At 38.8% G+C, this 25360-nt stretch overlaps 1 protein-coding gene across 3 annotated transcripts in view; it reads left to right on the top strand.

Moving 5' to 3' along the window:
- CPQ (carboxypeptidase Q) overlaps positions 1-25360 on the top strand; it is a 147659-nt gene that overhangs the window by 73310 nt on the left and 48989 nt on the right. For 2 of the 3 annotated variants that reach the window (XM_064648144.1, XM_064648153.1), the window contains exon 5: positions 20489-20600. The exons of the other annotated variant lie outside the window; for it this stretch is intronic. In XM_064648144.1, the coding sequence (XP_064504214.1) occupies positions 20489-20600 (112 nt within the window). The remainder of the gene's footprint in view (positions 1-20488; positions 20601-25360) is intronic. 3 annotated transcript variants of the gene reach the window in all.

Here is a 25360-nt window from a genome sequence, read left to right as displayed (position 1 = left end):
ATTTGAACACTGTGGGTTCAATAACTGGATTTATTCAGATGCCACAAGTGATTGTGCTGGAGAAATGCATACCCTTCTTTCTTTTTCAATGAGACTTTAGAACTAGAATTACCTTAATATGCTCTTGCTCACCCTGTTGAGCTGTGATAGCAAGTCTGCAAGATTAGCTCAGTGAAGTTGAACCTGCACCCTGTGAAGCTGAGCGGAGTGGGGAACAAGGCCCAGTGGAGATGCTCAGGACCCAGTTGCACTGGTACAGTTATGCCCAATCTGCCCCAGATTTAGTTTCTAGAAGTCCATGGCACAGACAGTGTCTCCATGAACCTGGGAGAACTGAGGTAGATGCTGAGGAAGCAGCAGTTAGGTTACTCCATAATAGATAGGTGTAAACCTGGAGCATCACACTGGTTTTAAAGAATATTTTGATCCTTATTTTTTTTTCCTCCCTGAAATCAAGTGTAAAGTTTCTGTGACAAGGCTATAGGTTAAGTGTTTCAAGATTCTTACTATGTGTGCCTAACCTAGAATAGCACTTCTGATGATGTTTTCCAGCAGAACACAAGGCATTCTGGATTTTGATTTCCTAACTTGGTTTGTGTCCTTTGTGCTGATCAGGTTTCCTCTAGACTTTTAGCCATCTCAGCTGGATTCTTTTGTACATACAGAATACTTAACATTTATACATTTACTGTTCAAAGGTTTTTTTGAACATGTTTTTGTCCATAGCAAGCAGACTTAATCATGAACTGTGCTTTTGGTGATACTTCGAGCGAACAAACAGGGTTCATGGAGTTTACTTCTGTCTTCAGCAGTTCCAGCAAAGAAACCAAACAGCCATATCTGTTTAGACTGCCTCCATTCTGCCAAGCCTTTGTAGCCCTGCCAAAGTTCTCCACATCACTGAGCCTCCCCGTGAAAACCAGAGACCACTTCACTTTGTTAACAGGGCTGAAAGCCACTCACAGTGTGGGATTTGGGGAGAGAAATTCTTTCAAGAATGAGTTACACTCAACCAGTTAGAGTCGTCAGAGTAGTAAATCAAAGGGGTTATTTGTTTTGACTGGTGCCTGATTTGTTTTTGCCAATATTATGCTCAGTCAGAAAATTTTTAAAAGGCCCTTAATTAAGTGTGATATTTTTATAAGCAAAAAACAGGCAGGAGAATCTGGCTTAGCTTTCACTGTGTCCTCCCTGCAGAAACTTTATCGTCTGAACCATTCTAACTTCCTTCTCTTATGTCTTATAATGGACAATAATCATGCTTTAAAAATTGGGTGAGAAGATTACAGTTTGTATAATAAAGGGCTTAAGCAGGGGGCAAAAGATTGTACTTATATCTAAAAATCTGATCATGGGAACTGCTTTGCTTCCATAAATTGTTTATAAAGAATTAAAAACAAAGTGACAGAAATGCAGATGCCATGATATAAAGTGGGCAAAGCAGAATGATTTTAGGGAAAAAAACCCTTTTATTTTGTTTTTCAGTTTTTTCAGCATTTGAAAATGGATATATAACTTTATACTGATGGAATATAACTTTACACTTCAGAATTATTAGCAAGTATCCTTACAAATAACCTGTGAAGAAACTACACCTCATCTCAAAACTTTTTCTAGCAGGTTGTGCTTGTAAAGCTACTTCAGGAGACTTAAGGAAAGGGAATAGGAATGAACTATTGTTCAACATTGTTATAGTTGTTAAAAATTATGCTGAAATAATAAATGTTATTAGCTCAGAATTCTCACTGTTGAGCTACAAAAATAATTAACTCTTTGATTATGAACTTAATAAATATTCAATTGACCTAGTTAATAGGCTGTATAATGGCAAGTGAAATTTGTGAGGAACTGCCACTGAATAACCTTTGCTGAAGAGATTTCAAGAGATAAAACACATAGGTGTCTTTATAGTTTCATCATTAATATCAGATTAGTTGTATGTGTGATGAACTTTTAAGGAAACATATCTAATCAATATTAATGAAGAGCATTTTGGCACTATTCAGCTAAATTTTAATGGAGAAATATGTAGCTGGGAAATATTAATACCATGAGTCCTGCAGGATTCAAAGTAGGTTTAAACACTTATCATAGCTTTATTAAATGGGATAAAATGTTCTTGAGAGGACATTTGAAAATTTGATATTTATCCAATAGAAAGCCTAAAAGAGGGGATAGGAAGAATCTACAATTTAAAGATGTGATGGATGCCAATTCTGAATCTAGACACAAGTTATAACTGTATCTATGTGAAATTACTGTGTTCACTCATTCAAAATTGTGTCTTTTTGAAATTCACTTGGAAATGAATATTTTTTAACTTGTGCAAATTTTTATCAGTACAGAAAATGTTTTGAACAGGGCTCATAGATGGTGTTTACTGCTGCATTATTTTCCTGTTCATTATGATAGATGTTAGTTACAGTATTATATAAAAAAAAGCTTTGTATTCATTGCTACTTTAAAATCAAAAGTGGGGACCAAAATCACTTTACATTCACTTGGTGAGGCACTTGGACTCTTTTTTTTGGAGGAAGTGTTTTTTTCTGAAAGTGGTCCTGTTAACCTGGACAACTTTCAGTCTTATTAAAGGAGTCAGAAGTTAGTTGCATTTTAACCAGTACTGTGTAAGTGTTTCATCACACAGTGTTGGTGGTGACAGCACCGGTGACCTTAACTGTTCTGTTCTTTCCTCTGCATCTGTGACACAGCACTGCCTGCTGGTATTGGGTCATCCTTGCTGGTTTTTAGGTTCAGGTCACTGAGCACTGAGCACCTTGGAATAAGGACTGGTAGTCTGAAGCTGAAGTCTCAAGAACATTTTATGTTCTAGAGGAATGAATGAAATGGGTTTATTGCTTTGGCTTTAGTCCATGTTACTGAAAACTCTGGGACCAGGTGTCTGAATCTTGCAACCCAGATACCTTCTGGAGGAATAGTTGGTACTTGCCAAACTTACAGTCCAGTAATAAGAAAAGGAGATTGAGCTGTGTTCTGAACTAGAACAAAGAATGTGATTGCCCTCCTAATTTTGCTGTATTCACTTAGCTGTAGTATTCCGGCTTTTCAGGGCACTTAAACAGAATAACAGGGTAGTTACTCTCCTCAAGATTTTACAACTGAAACAAGGGATGCGAGAAGAGTTAAGTGAATGACACATAGGGAGCAATTAAAATACTGCTTTGTAAAAAGTTTGGAAGTACAATTTTAAAATAAAAGTTCCAGAAGTTCAGAGCAAGTGTAGAAAGCTGTTTGACAAAGTGGGGGAAATGGAGGGATTAAACTCAGTAAGAGGATTTTGAGGCCTGGGGAGTGACATGGTTGGGCAGTAGAAAGAGAAATCCTTTACTCTTGTCATGTTTAACTGAGGCATTAGAATTGTCAGAAAAAAGGAGGTTACAAAGGGGAGGTAAAGGAAAAGGATGGGAGGTGTGAATCACGGTATGTGCACAGGGAATTAAAACAAGAATGACTTCAGAGGATATCAAGAGAGAGGAGACGCAAGTTTTTTAAATCCTGAAAGAGAAACGAGAAATGGCAGATAATAAATTTGAGAGTCTCTTTAACTATTCAACTCTTCTGAAACCAGTCTGTTCTCAAAGCCAGCATTCCTTGCAGGCTACTGTGGGTCCGAGAGCTGTCTGCCAGTTGGCCTTCTCATGCACTCGCAAACTCTCATTTTCAGATATTTTGTTCTTGCTAGTTGCATCTAGATTTCAATTCCCTAGATGTAGTATTTTTTCAGCCCTTTCTATGACTAATAGTTTCAAGAACAGGTAATTCCTTTCAATCACTTCTTTTCCTAGGTTAATACAGAGGTTTTCTGAAATAGAACTTCCTTGGGCTGCCACACCACCACATAATGACAGAGCAAGGATTTGTTGCAATTTATGTATCTTAGCTGGGGCTTCATCTGGAAGTCCATCTTTAGCTTTTAATTTTCAGGCCTGCAAAGGAATAGTATTGATCACTTTAAAGGAATTCAGTGGAAAGAACACAAAATGTAAATACAGGATGGGGAATGACAGGAGAGAATGATTGTGTTTCTCTAAGTGGGTTGGTAGGGGAGGATGACAAGTGTCTGCACATATGTCTTAGTTAGGACAGCTGAGACCAGTTCATCATGGTATGGGTGCAACCCAAAACTGTGTATTCTATAGCCTTCCATGCCATTTCCCAGAAATTGTTAGCAGTAGAGACCTGTAGATGTTCCTGTCCTCATACCCTTTTATGGAATTCCCTGCTCTGAGGGAAGGACTGAGCATTCCTGCCTGAACTGGAGAATATATAAACTTGGAGTTTTGGAACCTTTTTACCACTTGTGGGATCCAGAGGAAGACTGCAGCTCACCGCTCTCAACCAGACTGCAGCTCACCACCCTCAACTGGACTGCAATCACCACTTTTGACCAGACTGCAACAGCTCTCCCACCAGCAGGTTTTTTGCCCTCTCCCTTTACTTTGGACTCAGGGGGGGCCCAAGAAACACCACTTTGTTCATGCCCCAGGGTGCTGGGTTATACATTTGGGTTTTGTGTGTTAAAACCAAATTGCTTGTCTGTATAATTGTACTTATTGTATTATTTTATTAAATTGTTATTCTGACTTATAATCTCTCTTTTGAGTTGAGTTCATTTCCCCTGCTGGTTAACTTTTAAACCAGCACAACATAGTATGAATAATTGCTAGGGATAAACTAAGCAGGGAATATTAGATGAAATATCATGAAAAGCTTCCTGAGAGAGACGTTTAGCTGTCTACGGAATGGCCAATCACTTGGCTCCTGGAGTTTCCTTAATTCGTGCTTAAATGTTTCAAACGCTGCAAAATACTGACAAGGAGAAAAGTTTGCTGTCATATTGCATCTGCTTCTAGTTTTTTGTCTGTTTTTGTTAGTTCCACTATCTTATTAAATGAACTTCTACTTTAAATGGCAAAATATATTCCAATATATGAAAAATTTTTTTTTTGCTTAGCCATCTTCTTACTGGAGAGGCCTTGAGATATGCCCAATCCAAAGAGGATTGTGGGCTGTCATATCTGAATCTTCAGGCTTGCTGTTGAGAACTGTTGCTTGTTCTCAAAGCTGAATTTTCTTTTTTACTTACTCCCACTGGTTTTGGTTTATCTCCAGTTAGTGAACATAACAGAAACATGTCAGAACTAGGGAGGAAGATTTTCATTTATTTAATGTGTGATTGTTTCCATGGCCTGGAAAGTTTGGAAGAAAAGCCCAAAATACAAACAAAGAAGTTTCTAAAATATCCGCATTTGCAGCCTGCGAAAGGGTGATGATTTTCATTCCATAATTGCCCATTCTTGTAGTAGATAGTGAAAGAGCCAAAGGCAGCAGTGACAGAAGTTACACAGCTGTTGGGAGAAGACTCCAGTGCAGTTGTCTTTATAGGACACTTTTGGAACTGACTGAACTTCTGTTGGCCTTGCACATGCAGCCTTGTACATCTTTGATGCTGCTTTGATATTCACAATGTGTAGTTGGTATGTTTTTCTCCTGCTCATCCAATCCTTTGATCTCTTCTGTTTTGATGGAAATTGAAACTAGCCTGGATTCTTTTCAGCAGCTCTCTGGAGATGATGTCTTCCATCTTCTGAAATACTTTTATAGATACTTTGTCCAACTTGGGGATAAAGTGGGACCTAGCTGTATTCACATCTAAGCCTCTCATGGAAAAGAGAGATTAATTGACTATCTGCTGTCTAAAAAGTGTTATGTCATGAAGATACTGGAAATTTGAGGACGTTTGCTTGACATTGGTCCTAATTACTGGCTATTTACATGGAAAGTTAATGCATGTTATATAAACCAAAAGAAATAATATATATCGTAAACATTGCTTGGTTCAGAAGGATGCAACCAGACTAATCAAAACTATATTTCAAGTGTGTTAGCTGTAAGTGTTTAGACAAGATCCAACAAATTGTTTCTTGGCTGCTGTAGAGAAGGCTTATATGCAGCTTCAAAGACTTTCATACAGGGTCAGAGTTTCCCTATGCCTCCCTTCTGTAAAAGCCATGAGAAAAATGCTGTGTCCTTCTCAGCTTTCCTGCTCAGTTGATATGAATGTTATTACTTGCACTGATGTCCTGAATGCATTGTACATGAGTTGTCTTATGCATTTCCTTTCATAAAAATTAGGGGTTACCACCCTCAGCCACATTAGTCTAGAGGAAATGTTTTAGGTTATTGTACATCTTTTGCTTAAAGTTTTTTTTTGTAGTCTGTTAGCACTGTCCCCTGCTTCCTTTGTGCTTTTATTTGTTTATTTTTAAAAAGCTGTCAAAATTTACATGCCATCCATTACACAATTTAGGTATGTCGCTGCTGCTCAATTACTCTGAATACTATATGAGAAGCATCCTTCCAGCAAGCAGTGAGAGGGGAGAAACTTCTGACCAAACAACCAGACATACACAATGGTTTCTTTGTGCCTGTGATTAACATGTTCCAACTAATAAAGCTAACCAGTATTTTCATTTATAAAGGATGCACTTCCAAAGCCATTGACACTGGAAATTGTATGTTTTTTCTTGGTAAATATATACGAACAATAAAAAAAAAATTACAACCTAATTAGTAATGCATGATTCTTTCAGAAAAAAACCCAATTATCGGACCATAGTCTTTATTTATTAACCTGCTGCCCATAGAGTATTGCTTGGAGTAATTCTCTGTAGAGACTCGTGTTTCTCTGGCAAAACTTGCAGTCTGTTGTGGTAGGCATCTTCATTTTGAGAGAAATGAGCATATTGTCTGTATCTGCAGAGAAGTTTTTTGGGAATCAGTCAAACTCCATACTGCACCAAACCAGTATAACGTATGCAAACAGTGCTATTTAATCAACAAGTGATTTTGCAATGAGATGGGATGAGGAAGGGAATATGCAGGGATGCTGGACACATCACTAAACACCATGGAAGTTTTTGAGATGTTGGGATGAATACTGGGAAACTGAGTGAAATAAGCTAGTCCTTGGTTGTAGGTTAAAAAAAAAACAAACAAAACCCAAAACCAAAAGAAACCCAAACTCAGAATATAGTCCAGACCCTGCAGATCATGTGGAAGGGAGAATTGGCAGTAACATATTTTTAGCTCACATAGTAATTTTTTTAAATGTCTCTGACATCATGTATTGTCTGGATTAAAAACATTTGTGTTCAAAAGGTCTATTTTTCCTATATCTAAACAAAACACAGGTATATGATCACTAGAACTCCAGCCACTGGTCATATGGTCACCATTAAATATTCCTAATATATAGCAGTGCACTTAATAATTTCCTTTCTATTAAGAGATTTTGGAAAAGCAGTTTTCTTGCTATGTCTGATTGACATGGACAAAATGCTTTTAAAATTTTTAATAGTCATCTGGAGTCAAGAAATATCATTTAATATCTAGTAAATTGTGTGTTTATGAAAAATTGCATTTGAGGTCTTGGATTTAGGGGAAATGCAGAATCATTGAGGACATATTCTTCATTTTACTTTAGCACATTGTTACTATTAGCCTAGATAATCTCACCATCAATATTTCCCCACAAGTGTAGGAAAATGTGCTTCTCTGGTTTTGGTGTAATTCTGGATTCCACAAGGCTACTTCAGAAGAGAAATTTTCTACAAATGTCATGCAAAATGAACTTTAATCTTATAACAACACTGTTGTACTTTGTAAGTGCATGCATTTTCTCGTATTGAAAAACGTGCATCTCTTTTTATATATAAGTTGTTGTTGATTTAAGTCTTTGATGATCTGAGATAAGATTCAGAAAACTAAAGATTTAATAACTTGTGGGACATTTAAGGGTACTTCAAATGTTACATTTTCTGGTTAGAATGTGTACACGTCATACCTGAAGATGTATGGCCCATTATGCAGTTCTGAATATGAATAGTGCTTTATGAATTGTTTTCTTCTCCATGTCCTCCACAGTGGTCAAGTTGTCAATAAGTAGGCTTTTAGGACTGAGGAAATTGGAGTTGAATATTGGAGAGGCAGCAGAAAAGATTGAAATTGAATGATAGAGTAGCTTTTCAGGAATGTGATAAAATCCCTGCATTTTTTCTGTCTTGGGTTGCCAAATGGAGGTTGCCCTCTCCCCTCTGTCCTTACTATGATTATTCATTTTCCTGTCTTTCAGATAAAGTTGCTCTGATTCAGCCTGAGTTGGGCTGTGGGAGAGGAAAGGAACATCTTGAGGAGGGAAGTGCTCCCTCTTTTGATTTGCCCAGTAGCCACAGTGATCCACTGAAGGTGACTGACACACTTGTCAACTGTGCTGGGGTCTGGATTCCAACTGAAGTTTAAAAACTGGGAATGGGGAGGATTGAAGGGAGATTTTAGTTACAACCTGATACTTAGGCTTTTCTTGCTCATGAGAACCAGTGTGAACATAGAGGTGCAACAGATGATCAAGATTGTCTGGAGAGCAAGCAAAGGAAGGTCTCCAGACGCTGTTATGGCAGCTATTGTGAAGGGGACGTGTGGGGACGCCAAGGCACCCTTGTGATGGAAAAAGCTTTGGCATTCTCTAGAGCTTCTTTGGTTATTGCATATGAAGCCTGTTTAACACCCATCCTTTGCCAGTGCAGTTCGTGTTCGATGTACCTTGAGCCTTTATTGTGTTTTGCTGTTCTTCCCAGAGGAAACTCAGGTCTCTCATAACCACTTATAAAGCTTTTCTGCAATATATTTACAGCCTGATTTTCCAGACTGGTTTTGTTTCTAAGTGTTTCCTCAGGACAATTTGAAGTGATTGTATCCGTAGTAGAAGGATCTGCTGTAGCTCAGTAGAGATCTCTGTAGAGGCAGTCTAGCACACTTCTTTGTAGGTGTTTGTGTGTGTTTTTTGAATTTTTGGTACTCATTTTTACTTTCACTGGTTACATGCTCAGAGTAACATTACAACAATTCTAGCTAATATCTGTTCCCAGGCAGCAGTTGATATAAATTTCTTCACCTCAAACCTATGCTGTTTTGATCATAGTGGCAATAAGTCATGGGGAGTTCTGCTGACATACTTGGAGTCAACCCTTTCTACAGAATTGTGGAGACTTTTTATCTGCAGCTTTCTCTTTACATCATTTGACTTCTTTACAGTTTCTATTAACTTCTTTCCTTGTGTATTTATAAAGAAATAAAACATTAGTTAGCGTTATATTTTTGAGAAACATGTTTACTGGAACATGTAGAATAACTCTGTGTGTAATAGAAAGTGTAATGTTGCTTGTTAGATTGCAAAGTTTGCAAGCAAAGTGCTAGAAATATTTCAGTTCAGTGTCTATTTTCCTTATGTGTGGCTCAGTTACAATTATAATGGTGTAATAGGATATAGGGTAGATTAATATTGAAAGTCCTGCAGCTGGAAAGAGTAAAAGTTAATTACTAGAGTGAGATCTGCAACTACTCTCTGGGTTATGTGAATGTAGGTAGTTTCAGAAAATGAACATGCAACTTATGTATTATGGGCATACATGCATTGCAGAGGACATGTTCTTTGGAGCAGCTTTTTCCAAGAGAGTGTCTTACATGTATTTCAGTATGGCAGGAGTAGCAGCCCACTAGCAGAGTAATTTTGCCTTTTTTTGCTCTTAGTAGTAGAACAAGTTAATTTGAATTTTTTTTATCTGTAAGATGCAAAATCCAGGTAAACACTTTTGCTTACCGTTGAAGATCAGTCAAATAAATGGTCAGGTTTCATGCTTGTTCTGACTTTACTTTGCAATCAACGCTTTTTAAAAGCCATAATTAAAATGCCCTCACAATGTTGTCACCTTTGAACAAACTGGCAACTCATATTCCCTTTGGTCTGTCCCTATCTTATATGGACAAAACCTGAACTGCATAAAGACTTCAGTCTCTTGAGAAGAATGTGATAGACATAAGAAGTACTGGCCAACATTTGAGCATCTTTTTGTCTTTCAGCAGGAGTGAAGCATCCAAGCATGGATTGGAAAGTCAGTAGTAAATTTTGTAAGGCGTCAGAGGGAGGAGAAAAGTTAAGAGATAACTACAGATTCCTATCAACTATTCTGAAATTGTTGTGTTTTTAATTCCCACTAATGTGGGAATAAAAATTGCTGAATGCACTCAAAGGATAAAAAAATGAACCAGATTTTTCATGCAGTTACATCTGATAACAATGACTAGAGTGGTTGCATTAGGAGAATCTTGTTCTTCATGTCCCTGTTTCTCTCTGTGTAATCTTGTCAGCAGTTTACTTAAAGGATAAAATAAGTTTCTTTTACCGTTCAACTATTAAAAATTTTAAGCAGGTACAGACCTGATAAAATCTTAACTAAACATGCCTTTAAAGCTTATTAATTCATGACATATAGTCAGTTTTGTGTACTACTGTGATAACCACTGTGTTTAATTTTGAAAGTTAAAGACACAAAACCTAATAAAATTAGAATAAGAGCCTGTGAAAACAGTGCCTGAAGGAGAAATTAAATTCATTTCAACAAAAGCAGATATGAAATGAAGTACAAGTAGAACACCAGTAATACTTTGAGTATGACACAAGGTTTCATTAAAAAATCCAAGAACCATTATTGCATTCGGTGTCAGGATTGTGGAGACTGAATTAATATAGAGTATTTTAGATGCCTATCTTGGAGGTTAGACTAATGTCTAATATCAGTTTGTTTGACAGCTGGTTAGCCAGTGCTACGTAGATGTCAGAATTTCTGTGAGCATACATTCCTCAGTTGTGTGTGAAATTGGGGAGCACAGGGATAGTTACAAGTAAATAAGTTATTTTAACTTGCAACCATAGGAAGAGAAACTAGAGGGAGGTGACATTGGTAATGAGACACACAACCTTTCAGATAAAGGTCAGGGATTTAAGTCTAAGGTAAAGTGACAGGGAGTGTTAGTTAGTACTGACAGATTTGGAGTGGCCTAGGGACATAAATTTAATGTTAAGTCCAAGTAGACAGAAACCCACATCACACAAACCTGTCTGTATAACCTGGACCTTGCTGGTGTTTCTGGTGTTTTTCTTTCTGATTTCCTGTCCGGAGCTGGACATTGGAAAAAAAAAAATCTGCTCTGAACATTTTCACAAGCTCAAAAAGTTTCTCTTTCCATGGAGGACATGAAGAAATTTGTGCCTGTGAAAATGTCAGAGATGATACCAACCTGCTGCCATTCCTTAGGCACCTGATAGAGAGGAGGTGGAGACCCATGTGCAAAGCACGGCTCAACTTGGTTCTCAGCTCTCCCACTTTTGGGATGAATGCTGTAATCACTCTGCATGTCCCTCCTAATGAATACTCAAATGTTTCACATAAACTGAACAAATTCCAAATGAGATAACTTCCATTTCCTGGTCCCCCACCCGTGGTAATCACACCATGATTTTGGAAATAGGCAGGACAAGGAACCTGTGTATTTCCTTCCTTTCTCTTAGTGCAGTTGACCTGTTTTTCACTTTTCTCCAGGGTTTGTCCAGAGCTATGAGTTATCCATCTACTGTCTGTTCTGTGAATGGGAAGCACTGGTTTGTGTCTAGCATAGGATGATCAAATCATAGAATCATTTAGGTTGGAAAAACCTTTAAGATCATTGAGTCCAACTGGCACTTGGCACTGCCAAGTCCACCACTAAACTGTGTCCCTAAGCACCACTTCTACATGTCTTTTAAATACCTGCAGGGATGGTGATTCCACCATTTCCCTGGGCAACCTGTTTCAATGGCTGACAAACCTTTTGGTGAATAAATTTTTCCTACTGTCCAATCTAACCCTCCCCTGGCACAAGATGAGGCTATTTCCTCTTGTCCTATTGCTTATTACTTCGGAGAGGACACCAACAGCCACCTGGCTACAACCTCCTTTCAGGGAGTTAAAGAGTGATAAGGTCCACCCTGAGCCTCCTCTTCTCCAGGCTAAACAACCCCAGCTCCCTCAACCTCTCCTCATCAGACTTGTGCTCCAGACCCTTCACCAGCTCCGTTGCCCTTCTCTGGGGACACTTGTGCATCTATTTTAAAGGATGTAACAGGCAGCAGACATACAGTGCCCAGGTGACTCATGTCCTTGAATGGCCTTTCAGCCTTGTGGTATGCCAAACATCTTGGAGTGCATTACCACTGTTTTTTCTTGCTTTGCCACATCTGTACTTTCCACCAGGTTTACCCAAGTCCCCTGCATTACAAATGCATTCCAGAGCCTTCGTATTACTGCTTCCAATAAACCAAATCTCTTTTGACTTTGAGCAGAAAATCCACCCTGGAAATCATCCTGACAAAGTTGTCTCGTCTGGTCTTTTCAGACATTGCTTGAGTTTGAAAAATCAGCCTCTTCTCCATCTTGGTGAAAACTTGTGTCAAACACACTTTAAGTTTCACAGGAGTATATAAACAAAAAAATTAAGGACACATAAACATAAGGGGTGAGCTATTGTTTTGTATCAAAACTCTGTGTTTTTGAGATACACTAATGGGAATTGAGTAGGGAAATGTGTCAGTGTTACTTGCAAGTACTTAGCTGTGTGTCTGTGAATATGACACTCTGGTTTCTGTGGGGCTGTGAATAGAAATTGTGGACTGAATTTTTGTTTGTATAAAGATGTACAGCTCCGATAATTTCAACATAATACAGGGGTTTTAAGTCTGTTTCTTAGTATTTTCCATGAAAACTTTCATAAGAGTGAATGTTAATCTTCGCTATATCCCTACATAATAAACAGTTGTGTAGTCCATTTTACTGACAAAGAGATCAACACAATATCATTAACTAATTTGAATGTAGAAATGAGAAATAAATGTTTTTCTAAGTACACATTTAAGCCTAAATATAAGTGTTGTTTTAATTATCAGAAACATAAAGAAACCAAAGGGACTATCATTGGTGAAAGAAGACTTGTAATCTGAAAATTATGTTAATACTTTGAAGACAAGTTTCATACAATATACAAAGCAGTTATTTTATAGTCATTGTAAGATAAAGACTTTTTTCATCTTGCAAGCCAAGTAATGTCCTGTTTCTGTGCATTCTTGTATCAGTTAATAAAACTATTAGAAAAAAATTGAAAATTATTTCATAAAATGAATTTCATACCAACTTTAATTTTTATTATGATTTTGACTACCCTAAGTAGAAAAGAGGTCTTTTGTCTTCCAGTAAAATACTATATTGAAGATTACAGTTGTACTTTATCTGTCTACATCTTGAAGGACATAGTGGGGTTTGGTAGAATTTAATTCCAAGTTGCGTTCTGTTTTTTGTGTCTGTAATGAAATTTTCAGAGCCAAAAGAAATATAGAATATATATAGATCTATAAGAAAATGTGACGTATTCATTCATTATTCATTTGAATCAGTGTCATAATTACAAAAAAAGACCTCTGGAGATCATGTAGTCTAACCCTGTGCTCAAGGCCAGATCAACTAGAACAGGTTGTGTAGGACTTGGGTTTTGCATATCTCCAAGAATGGAAACCCCACAGCCTGTCTGGACAGCAGTTCCAATGTTCTATAACCCTTGTAGTAAAAAAGGTTTTTTTATTATTTTTAAGTGGAATTTCTTCTATTTCAGTTTCTGCTTGGTGCCTCTTGTTCTGTTAGTGGGTACTAGTGACAAGAATCTGGCTCCCTCTTCTTTCCATCTGCCATCAAGTATTTATACACATTATTTTCTCTAGTCCCCTCTCTGTTGGACACTCTGGCCTGTTCATCATCTCTGTGGCCCTTGGTCGAACTTAGTCCAGTATATTCATGTGTTTCTTGTTCTAGGGAGCTCAGAGCTGGACACAGCTCCCAGATGTGTCTCTCCAGTGCTGAGTGGTGAGGAAGGATCACCCTTCCTTGACCTAGTGGCAGCACTCTGCCTGATGCAGCTTGGGTGCTGTTGGCCTTGTTTATGGCACAGGCACACTGCTGGGTCATGGTCAACTAGCTGTCCACCAGGACCCCAAGCTCTTTCTCTGCCAAGCTCCTTTCCACCTGGTCAGGCCCAGCACGATCCTTGAAAATCAGCCATCTCTTCTGAACTCTTTTCCTTTCCAACTCTGTCTCCCATAGGATTTTTACAAGCAGTTCCTTGAACAGGCTAAACTCTCCACAAGACCAGAGCTGAAATCCTGACACTTGCCTAGATCCTTCCTCTCAAGATCCTGAACTCCACCATCTTATGTGCATGACAGACCTTCGCATCCCCAGTCACTTCCTCCTTGTTTGTAAGTATAACAGAGCATCTCCCTCAGGGATTGCTCGATCACCTCTGTGAGGAAGTTGTCATCAGTGTATTCCAGAGACCTCCTGGATCGCTCGTACCCTGCTGTGTGCTTCTGCCCTGCAGATATCTGTGTGGTTAAAGTGCCCCATGAGGATCAGGGCCTGAAAATATGGGACTTCTTTGCGTTTGTCTGCAGAAAGCCTCACTTACTTCCTCCTCTTCAGGCTATCTGTAGCAGACACACTGCAGTGCCACCCACATTGGTCTGCCTCCTAATCCTGACCCAGAACCTGCTAGCTGGCTCATCAACCAGTCCCCAGACAGAGCTCCAGGAGATCTCACTGCTGTCACGCAAAGGGCAGCGTCCCCTCATCACCCTTCCATCCTGCAGCCATCATTTGCAGGCGCCTGGCCACGCGAGCCACCCACCACATCTCTTGAAACCCAAGGAGACAGCAGCACCTCTCACCGTCCTGCAATTCCCCATAATTTATGTTCTAGTGCTTCAGCCATCACTTTGTCGTAAATTCCTACATCCACGGTGGGTTCCTGCACTTCTGGGAATGCCTGAAGGTAGTGCTGCATTGAGAAGTTTATTGTGCAGCTTAAGAGGGGAGCAACATGTACAGGAAAGAGGAATAAAAATATTATGTACACATTCAAAAAATTAGTAACAAATAAGAATCTTAACAAAGCCCTGTGACAAACAAAAGGATAATCTTAGCAAAATTCTGAGAAAACTTGTGCAGGTGCCAAGAGTGCAGGATAAGCCATAGAAATAAAAAAGGATTACAGTAATCAAATGAAAGATTAATTGAGTGTTTTAGCATACTAGACAAATCCTTTAGGCAGCAGAAATGGCAAGAACCTGGCCTATGTGTAGATTTGTGGAATAAAAGGGTGGCATCAGAAGAGCCTTTGTCATGGGCTGGAGTTGCAGCTGTGAACATGGGCCTGTGAGTCTCTGACTGTGAGAGGAGGAAGTTTTTGCCATCTCAGCAGAAAGGCATGGAGCCACCTCCCACTGTAGAGTAGCAAGGACAAGAGGCATCACTAGTTGCCTGATAGTTGATCTGATAGATCATTGTGTCTGTAGAAGTGGGATGATGAGACAGTTTTGGGAGAACTGATTATATGATCAGCACTCCTTTTAGTATGCATAGTGGTGAGGGACAATGGTGTGGTAAGAGGCAAAAATTTCATTTCCATCGTGTTCAACTGGTGATGATGAATAATAAAAGCATCTGAACGTGTAGTTCATGAGGCAGGTTTGTGAGCTGACAGCATTCAAAATCCAGTTTGACTTTTGAATGCTGCAGTGAGGGCCCAGTAGGTCACATTTTACAAAAGCTTGTGTTATAGTAGGTATTCGAAAAAATATTTTCCTAAGAGTAAACATTGAAGCAGTTTGTCCAGAGAGGTTGTGGCATCTCCATCATAGGAAATTTTCAGAACTTGACTGGACAAAACTCTGGCTGATCAGATACAAGTTGACTCTGCTGTGAGCAGAACATGGAAGTCAATGTACAGTCAGAGGTCCCTTCCAACTTCAAGTGTTCCCTAATGCTTGGTGTCTGGCACAGGGACATAAGTGTTAGGTTTTGAAGCCTCCTGTGTTGTAGTTCTCTGCTGTTATTACAGCTGTCTAAGGGTTGTTTTGGCTTGCTTCCATCAGCACTCTTCTTGGAGAATTTTTAAAATCAAGTCTATTTTCTTGAGGACAGTTGAGAGGCGGCTACTCAGAGTGTCTTTCAGGTCATTTTAGGTCATCAGAATGCTCCAAGGCAGTGCTAGTGAGGCATGGTTCTGACTTAGTAAGGGATCCTCTAGTGTTCTTGAGAGGCAACAATAGATGTAATTTTTTTTTAGAAAAATCTACTATTTTTACAGTTTTGGAAAGGGTAATGCATAGTATCACAGTGTACAAGTAGGACAGTTCTTGTAAATGCCTCAGTGAAAGAAGTAGCATTGGACACTAGTGTTTATTTTAGCTGAGATTAATTCTGTTACTGAGATTAATTTTCTTACTGAGGAAAGGAATTTCAACAATAAAACATTTGGGGATATTGATAGATTTGTAAAAATGTGAAATCCTATATATCCCTAAAGTGAAATATATATAAATACAAATATTCTAGATTATAAAATTATCTACTACATGTGTAAGGGAAGTCTTCCTTTGCTAAGTGTGGAAAAAGGAGTGTTTCTCTCTGCACGTCAGCTCAGGTGCCATTTCAGCTTTCATACAGGGCTATTGCAGAGACTCTTTGCTAATCTTTGAACTAGAAAAAAAGCAGCTACAACATCATCTTTATGCAAGGGTGCTAATTTCAGTTATGCCTGGTTTTGTTTAGAGGTAGTTACTGTTATGATTTTTCCTCTTAAAACCTCTAGAAGGGAGTTGAAATATATAAAGTAAAATCCTTTATTCAAAATAGAGTATTATGAAGAGTGGTATTATTTCTGAGATGTTACAGCTCAGGAAACAGGAAATAAAAGATTCTGGAGGACTTTAATATGGAAATGCTAAGTCTTAAAGTCCAACATTTAATATGAAAATGGTAGTAATTTCAATATTTGGTTATCTTTTGAATGCTTATATAGTTTCTGTGTCTCGTTACCTTTACTACGATTCCTTTATCAGTAATAATTTATTTTCAGACTAATTTTCTCCTTCACTGTCTTATATGCTGTAAATTATATCAGCCCATGCTATTTAACTACTCAGCAGTTTTGAAATTCACTTCAGACAGGGAGGTTTGATTGCAGTACTTTCCAAGAACACTTTACTTTCAATCGCTTCTACTAAGTAGAGATTCGGCTTTAAAGAGTTTACTGTATATTGTGACACAGGGGTTCTTTGAAGGTTAATCAGTTTTTTAGCAATAATAGGGTTGGATTCTTGTGCGACTAAGTGAGTCACTTCTGTTTCATGTGCAGATCTATCATTTAATCAGAAGCCTGGAAGTTAAGACTTACTACACTGCATATTAAGTAGAAAAGACAGTTGTTGTTCTAATCATTTTTTTCTTTCTGAACTTCACTATATCTTTAGGGCTGTAAATTAGTTGAGACAGCTAGACTGATTATTTAAGAACCATTCCTAATGTGTGTAAAATCTAATAAAAGGAGCAGTCCAGTGAAGTCATATTATTTGGACACCAAAGCTAGAAACTAATTTGAAGAAATATCTTTATATATACAAAATAAAATCCACTGAATGTGGTCATGTTCCTGATTTACATTTAGGGCATGATTTAATCCAATTGCAGTTTAACTGGGGGCAGTTAATGTTTTCTTAAAGGCAGGTGCAGAAACACACAGATCTTTCTATTTGTAACCCAAACCAAAGATTTGGGAAATGGTCAGGATAGACTTTTTTTTAACAATGTCTATGACTATCAGCGTTATCAGTGAAACTTTCATTTTTGCAGCTGCTACAAAAATATGATAGTTTAAAAAAAAAGTTCTCAAAAAAGTTTCACATAGAAGTACAATGGTTGTATTTATGTAATTGAGCTTGGCAACAGATTCAGTAAATTTAAGTCAAAGTTCATCCATAAATTATCTGACTTTCTCAATCCACTTGAACCTTGATCTGTTTTGGTGTAATGTTCTGGAGTTGGTAAAGATGCTTTACGACTGGAGTTTGTAACACCAAATGAGATTACACCACCTTCTTCTGATTCAGAATTTCTTGCTGTTGCAATATGTGTTGTTCCACAGAAACGAGGAGTAATCCCCTCTCAGACACTGATGTTGAGACTGCTGCCAGGGAACAGTGTTACTGAGGTGTTCTTTCACTGCTAAAGATAAGGCGTCACTTCTGTTGTAAACTTGGTTCTCTCTCAATGAGTTTACAAACTCATTCTAAATAATTCACTTCATCTTGAAACTCTGTTTCCCAGGAGACAGAATAGTTATCTTCTTAAAACCAGTTTTTGCTTTAAGAACAAACAAACCACATGTTGATTTTGAAGTTGCGAAATAGACGTCCTTTATACCACAGACAATTGGGCTTTCACTCAGAGCCTTTTCTGCTCTTTTTAAAAAATTATTATTATTTGCAAATTCCTTATTGAGTGGACTGTATTGAGTCTGCATCAATGGTGGTGTTTGAGCTCTCTCCTCCATAGGCTGGTTGCAGTGGGGCTGCACGTCCATGAATGAACACAAAACAGAGTTCATTCACGTGTTGCCTTCACCACCTGCAAGTGCACGTGTGTGTGTGCGCGCTTACTTGTCCCTTATAAGAAAACAAAAGAGCAAGGAGTACCACAGTGAGCACTTCTCTGCTCTCATTACAGAAAGGTTTGTACCTCCAAAGCTGGCATGGCTTTTCTCAGATGATCTGGTTTCAAGTTATGTCGCTATTGTAGTAGAGGGCTGCTGCAGATTAAGTACGTCTACTGCAGGGCAATGTCCCTAGAAAACATGCTGTTTGCAATCTTTCATGCTGGGCCTGAGAGGATCATGACATTAAATCGCAGGAATATTGCTGTGTAATTCTGAGGCTTTTGCAGAGGGACTTGTCATCCAAATTTAAGCACTTTTGAAGGAGGGGAGGTTTTGGAATAAAGGTTGCAACATGTCTATCTACTACCAAGAAAATCAGTCTGTGCTGGAAAAAAATGTTGAGTTAAGGCTGGATAAGCAGAAAAGAAAGTTGAGACATCTGTGAAGAAAAGAGTAAGCTGCTCTTCAGATTTTGATGACAAGCTTTTCGTGCTTCTAAGGCATTACTCTTTCTGGTTTTTTATAACACACACATTTATAAGCATCTCACAGTGTATCTTCTAAATCTAAAGGGGTTTGGTGCATTCTGATTGGATTCATGGCAGTACAGTAGATATGACTAGTACTTTCTCATGGCCCTTGTTTAATACTAAGGGTATTTTAGTTATGTTACCTGATTTCACAGGCTGTTCTGAGTTGGAAGTGACCCACAAGTATCATTGAGTCCAACTCTTAACTGAATAGCCCATAAACGGATCAAACTCTGTTTGCATTAGTGCCTGTTGGTATTATTAGTACCAGGCTCTAACCAACTGAGCTAATCTCAGGGTCATTTTGTACTTAGATGAAAAACCACTGTTGTTTGATGGGCACTTGATACTTTTTGTCTTGCCATGATCTGTTAGTCCATTATTTTTCATAGCGAGTGAAAACACACTAAGATTTCTCTCTTGTGAAGAGGAAAATAGAGATCTTAACGTTTGGACCGCAAGTTAGTTCTTGTTTGACATCAGCCAATCAAAGAGTAGGAAGCATCCCTTCATGTATGGCTAGTTCTGGGCAGGACACAGGTGGATGCTCCAGGGTCTCCTTCAGTTTTTCCTTAGTGCTGAGCTGTCATAGGTTGAGCACTTCCACCCTATCCCAAGGGTAGTTTTTACTGGTATCAGTTCTTCAAAGACTATTGGGGCTTTACAGTGGCTCCTGCTCTTGTTTTTGTGCTATTGCATCATTTTACCACACCGCCTGCTCAGCTCAGTTTTTGTCTCTCCTTGACCTCTCCACTGCAATCATAGATCCATTGGCCCTTCAGCTTAAGGTCCAGGCAGGGAACTGTCTCACTTCTGGTATTGCTGTGATGCTGCTTGTCAACATTTGAAAAGTTCAGATCTGAAAGTGGATGTTCCTGGAGATGTGTATACTACTATTCTCTACTCTAGCCTTTTTTGCAGAAAATCCATCTTAGACTTGCTATCATGTTTTAAATAACCATTTAAAATATCCTTGTGACTAATGGAACTATAAAATACCTCATTGTAGTACATAGGGGATCCAGTAATAAATTAGAGGTCCTCTGTGACAAACAGCATAGATAAAACAGCATAATAAAACAAAAACCTCTGGGAATGCTTCAGTCTAAGTTCATATTTCTTCCTTAGGCACCCAAAAATAAGGTTAATCAAACTTCATGCCTAAGGGCTTAAACAGATGGAATATGAAAGACATTTTCACCATTTGGCAATGTAGTAATCCTGCATCTCTGGAAAGTATGCACTTTCTTAATGTACAAACCTAGATGTTTCATTTAAATATTTCTCACAGTGTATCTAGTTTGAATTAGGCAGTGGTTTGAAGCAGTAGGATGCAGTTGGTCATCCCAGATTTATATTCAGAAACTAGAGAACAATATTTTAGTTTTATTTAAATTTTTTTTTCCTCCCATTCTAAACTAATAAGCCAACTTTATGACAAAATCATTAAAATTCTTAAAGGCTAAACAAACTTTTCTGATTCTGTGTTTTAATGTAGATATGTTTTCTCATAACTCCTTTTCTAGATTGTATTGGTCAGTGGACATCTGGACAGCTGGGACGTTGGGCAGGGAGCTATGGATGACGGTGGTGGAGCATTTATATCATGGGAAGCATTATCACTCATTAAGGATCTGGGTAAATATTAAATTTTAAGATATTTTCAGTGCATTATATTTCGAGGATGTTTTGTATGATGTCTAAACTGGATTTTCTGTATTATCCATCTCTCTGAGCACAAATACTCATACTTCTCAGGTTTTTCTGCTAAATTCCTCCTTTCATCACAGGGGTCTTTCAAAAGCAACATATCAGTCAATGATCTAGAAAGTGCTTTGAGCCTGCATTTTCATGATCATCATAGAATGAAAGTTCAGTGTAAGATATCATATCTAGGTAGCTTAGAAGGAAGTAATTCCTTTTGATTTTGTCTTAATAGGTTTCACTCTGTTAATGAAGATGAAGATTTATGAAGTCACAGATAGGCTTGTGGTATTTTCTCTGCCCTTTAAGCAAACTATTAATTCAACATGTTCTTAAATCTTTCAATGTTCTACATGTTGCTTTTTACAATGGCTACTTCTCAACCCCTTACCTCACCCTTGATGACTTCTCAAGACAATTTCCTCCCTCAAGAGCTTGTAACTAGGACTGGATCTAGGCAATGATCCTGCCTCTAGTCTTTTCCCTTTCATCTACATATAAAGATATTCATATAAAGATATTATAAACTTCACAGAATTTCATATTTTCAATGTATATATTTCTGTGGGGTTGTTTTTTTCCTAGAATGTTCTTCCTAAATAAATTTATATCCTGCGCAACTTATTTCACCAAACAGTGATACATACATACCATCCATGCATTTGTGCATTCCCAGTTTTGCACTGGAGGGCTGATTTCCTAATTATGTTGCCTTTATGTTGCTGTGGTCTTGGGATCTGCTTTGGACTGTGATACCTCATTTGCTTGGCAAATATAATCCGGGTCAGCGGAAGCACACACTTCAGTCTTATCACTACAAGGATACACTTCTGTCAAGTCTGGCTTAGCCACAGTGACCTCTCAAATATTGTGGGCTCATATGTCTCACCAAGCAACATTTGACACTGAGGCCTTGTACACCATAGTATACTGCAAGAATAGGTTTGTGGGAAGCAAAGCCATGCTCTGCTCCCAGGGATCAGTTCTTTGAATCATTCTAACCAAGAGACAAGGTGACTGGGTTCTGGAATTTGGCCTGTTGATCAACTGGACTCTTCTGCAGCTGATATTCTAGCAAACAGTTTGTCATCTCTGAGCTTGCTGGTCTTGGTCCTCCAGAATTTCTGCTCAGCAGAAGTAGGAGTGGAACTAAACCCTCCTTCTGTCAGTGCTAAATGTGGATAAGGAGAGAAAGAGGAAAAGGCAGCCTGTATCCTGGATATTTCTGTTTCAGTAATGCTATGGATAAAATACCAGTGTGGACTTGCTCAGCCTACCTCCTCTTAGTTTGCATAGCCTCCCTTGTGTGAGGCCAATTTTTTCTACTCATGGGCTTCATCTGACTTGGGGATAGAAGTGGGCTGCAGACAGTGTGTTATTGTGGAAGAACTTGGTCTATATATGCCTACCTAGGATGTGTTTGGTGGGAGAGATTGTCCATAAAGTAAGATGATACAGGGCCAGTGTATGTGCAAGAGGGAGCTATGATTGCACAGCCTGTGTTCTTCAGACACCCAGATTCTCAAAGTTGGGTCTGTTGTCATCTGTTCCCAGTCTACTGTGACCTAGTGTGATTTCCGGCCTCCAGCCTGCGAATTCCAGTCTGCTTGATCCGTAGTTTTCTGCTGGTTTTACTTCCATATGGGCTTCCCCTCAAAACTTGATCAAAACAGACTTTTTAGGTTGTCCAACTGATATCCAAGGTTGTTTTTTCCCCTTCATCAGATGGAATCTATTTTTTCTCCTTATTCTCTTTTTCCAGAACTGTAACCTGTGGTCAAGAGGAATGCACCACATATTCATTAGAAACTAAAATCATCTGCTGCTCTGCTCTTAGCTCTGGCAGCCTTTAAATAATAAACTAGCTTTCTCTACTTCCCAACACAAGGATTTCTTCACTTGAACAGTCTCAGTCTTTCATGAAGAGCTCTTTGTAGAGAAGCTCTGTTATGTGATTAGCCACTCACATACTGCAATGGTGAACATCAGACATCCCTGTGAGTTCCTTTATTTTGCATTGTTTGAACCTTTAATCTCTCGTTTTCCTTGGAATGATTGGAATATCAGTCTGTAATTCAAAACAAAGTGCATTTAAATTTTTATTCTTTTAAAAGTAAACTAAATAGGATTCTTCAACAGAAGAATCCAGGTCTATGCCTTCTTTTAGTGTTTTTTAATCCTTTTTTTATGATGCTTGGAAAATTGTCTGTTTCCTCCACCTTCAAGAAAAAGAACTTACACTACTGTGTTTGCCACTCAGAATATTCCATTCAGAATAAACTGTTCTGTGTCTCTTAAGGGCAAGTTCATGGTGGCATTGTGTAATTCTTATTCACTGGGTTTCCCTTCATGCATGACTGAAATTCATCACTTTCTTCTTGTGCAAATATTTGATTTCCTCTGGTAGTAGCCTGTGTGTTTGCTGTGTGTCCTGTGGTGAAATGCCATTCTCTCAGCTGGGAAATGCCAGAGCCTTTGCTGATGCCGTCTGTTGTGGGCAGCTGTTGTGTCCAGCTCTTCTTGTACCTGTGTTCTTCAGGAACAGAAGGCTGGGAGAGGACTTTTGGGTCGTCACATCTAACCTGTAGATGACCAAAGGGCCTTTCGTAAACTGCCCTCCGTAGCAGATTGGTTAATGCAGATATCTTACTACGCACATTAAATATGACAAAAAAAGGACAGCAAAATAACAAGGTGTGCAGATTGTGTGAGAAGCAAATTAACGAGTTTTATTTAAAATCAACTCCATAGATGATGTTTTGAGTGAGCATTGTGTTTTGAATTGTGGAAGCTTTGTTTAACATTGTTTTGAACTCAGATAAATTTAGTCTTAGACTTGTCCACCAGATACATTTGAAATGAGGATAAGCCAACTCAATTGGCTCTATGCATGTGTAGAAAATTTTTACTGCATATGGGGAGTCTTAAAGCCATGGTGCATTGTGTAGCCATAAAAACTGTGCCTGCATTTACCAGAGTATAACTGATCTTACAACTGTGGTGATATGATCCTCAAGCTGAAGTGAGCATTCTGAAATATGAATTCTAAAGTATAAAGTTTGTATTGTGCAGTAGAAATACTGCCAGTACTTCTGCCATGGACCACTGGTTTAGTGAAAGCAAGATACTAGTACACTACTGAAGCAGTTTTTTTCAGTGATGATATAATAGCATTTCATCATGATATCAGTGTGACCCTTGGACATGGCTGGTAGACCCAAATTATGCCTGTTAATTGGGATTTTGATAATTCTGCGTAATATTTGAAGAATGATTATAGTTTAAATTCAATTCATACTTTCAACATAACCTTCTCCCAAAACTACTTAGTAGCTATTGGCTTAGGACCAAATAAATGAAATTATTAAAAAATTATTAAAATTATCATTTAAGATGGTCAGATTTTATTTTAAGCAGTACAGTTTGTTTTCTTGCCTCAAGTAAATTTTTTAATAGTTTTTGCTTTTATTTCTCAGTGCTCCTCTCTCAACAGTTCAAGCCTGTGGCAAGTTCTTGTCTTGCTCGGGACTAATACTTGTGTACATTGAATTTGAGCAAGAAGCAGCTAGTATATATTTAGTAGTTTCAGAGCCTTAGCCAGTGCTGCCTCTTTGCTCCTAATCCAGATGAGTTCCTGCGTTGCTTGGCTGAGGGACATTTCCCAGCTGAGGCCACAGGTGTTCTGACTTCCTTCAGCCCTGGGGAGCACTGTGCCAAAGTCACCTCACACTCCAGTGCTGGGAATGTGAGACTTCCATCCCTAAAGGGAGATTGAGGGAACTGAATAACGACAGTGATAGAGAAAGGTCTTTAGAAGGTGGTCATACGGCAGTGTTAGCTTTTCAAACATAGTATTTTGAGTCTCCTGACAGCAGCAGAGATCCCACTGGAGTTAGAGATGCAGTTGATTTTGATGAATGAATTTCACTGCTTCCTTCTGAAAAACTTCAGAAATGGTAACTGTTGTGTCTCTTTTTAATTAAAACAGCTGGAGTCAATCTTTTTTCCCTGTTTCGAAGAGAAGCCTGATGGGGTCTTCTACTTGACACTACAGTCTAGTTTATTTTTAAAGTCTCATCTCTGCTGGCACAGGAGGAATTAAATAGTCAACAGGTTCTTTGTTCACATCCCGGGTTTCTTTCAGCATTTACCCACAAGCTCTCTCTCCTTGTTCAGAAATGTGTTTTTTACCTTTCCCTGGCTGTGTTTGGGTCTCGCCTGCTTCATCATGGGTTAGGAACTGGCTCGAGGGCCAGGCTCAGAGGGTGGTGGTGAATGGTGCTGCATCCAATTGGTGGCCAGTCACTGGTGGTGTCCCCCAGGGATCAGTGTTGGGCCCAGTTCTGTTTAATATCTTTATCGATGATTTAGATGAGGGGATTGAGTCCACCATCAGTAAATTTGCAGATGACACTAAGCTGGCGGGGAGTCTTGATCAGCTGGAAGGCAGGAGGGCTCTGCAGAGAGACTTGGACAGGCTGGGGAGTTGGGCTGATTCCAACGGGATGAAGTGCAACAAGGCCAAGTGCCGGGTCCTACACTTTGGCCACAACAGCCCCACGCAGCGCTACAGACTGGGCACAGAGTGGCTGGAGAGCAGCCAGGCAGAGAGGGACCTGGGAGTTTGGATTGACAAGAAGCTGAACATGAGCCAGCAGTGTGCCCAGGTGGCCAAGAAGGCCAATGGCATCCTG

Source organism: Pseudopipra pipra, chromosome 1, assembly GCF_036250125.1.
Source record: "Pseudopipra pipra isolate bDixPip1 chromosome 1, bDixPip1.hap1, whole genome shotgun sequence".
Lineage (NCBI taxonomy): Eukaryota > Metazoa > Chordata > Aves > Passeriformes > Pipridae > Pseudopipra > Pseudopipra pipra.
Note: the sequence above shows the minus strand (reverse complement) of the source record. Positions and strands in the feature narration are given on the sequence as shown.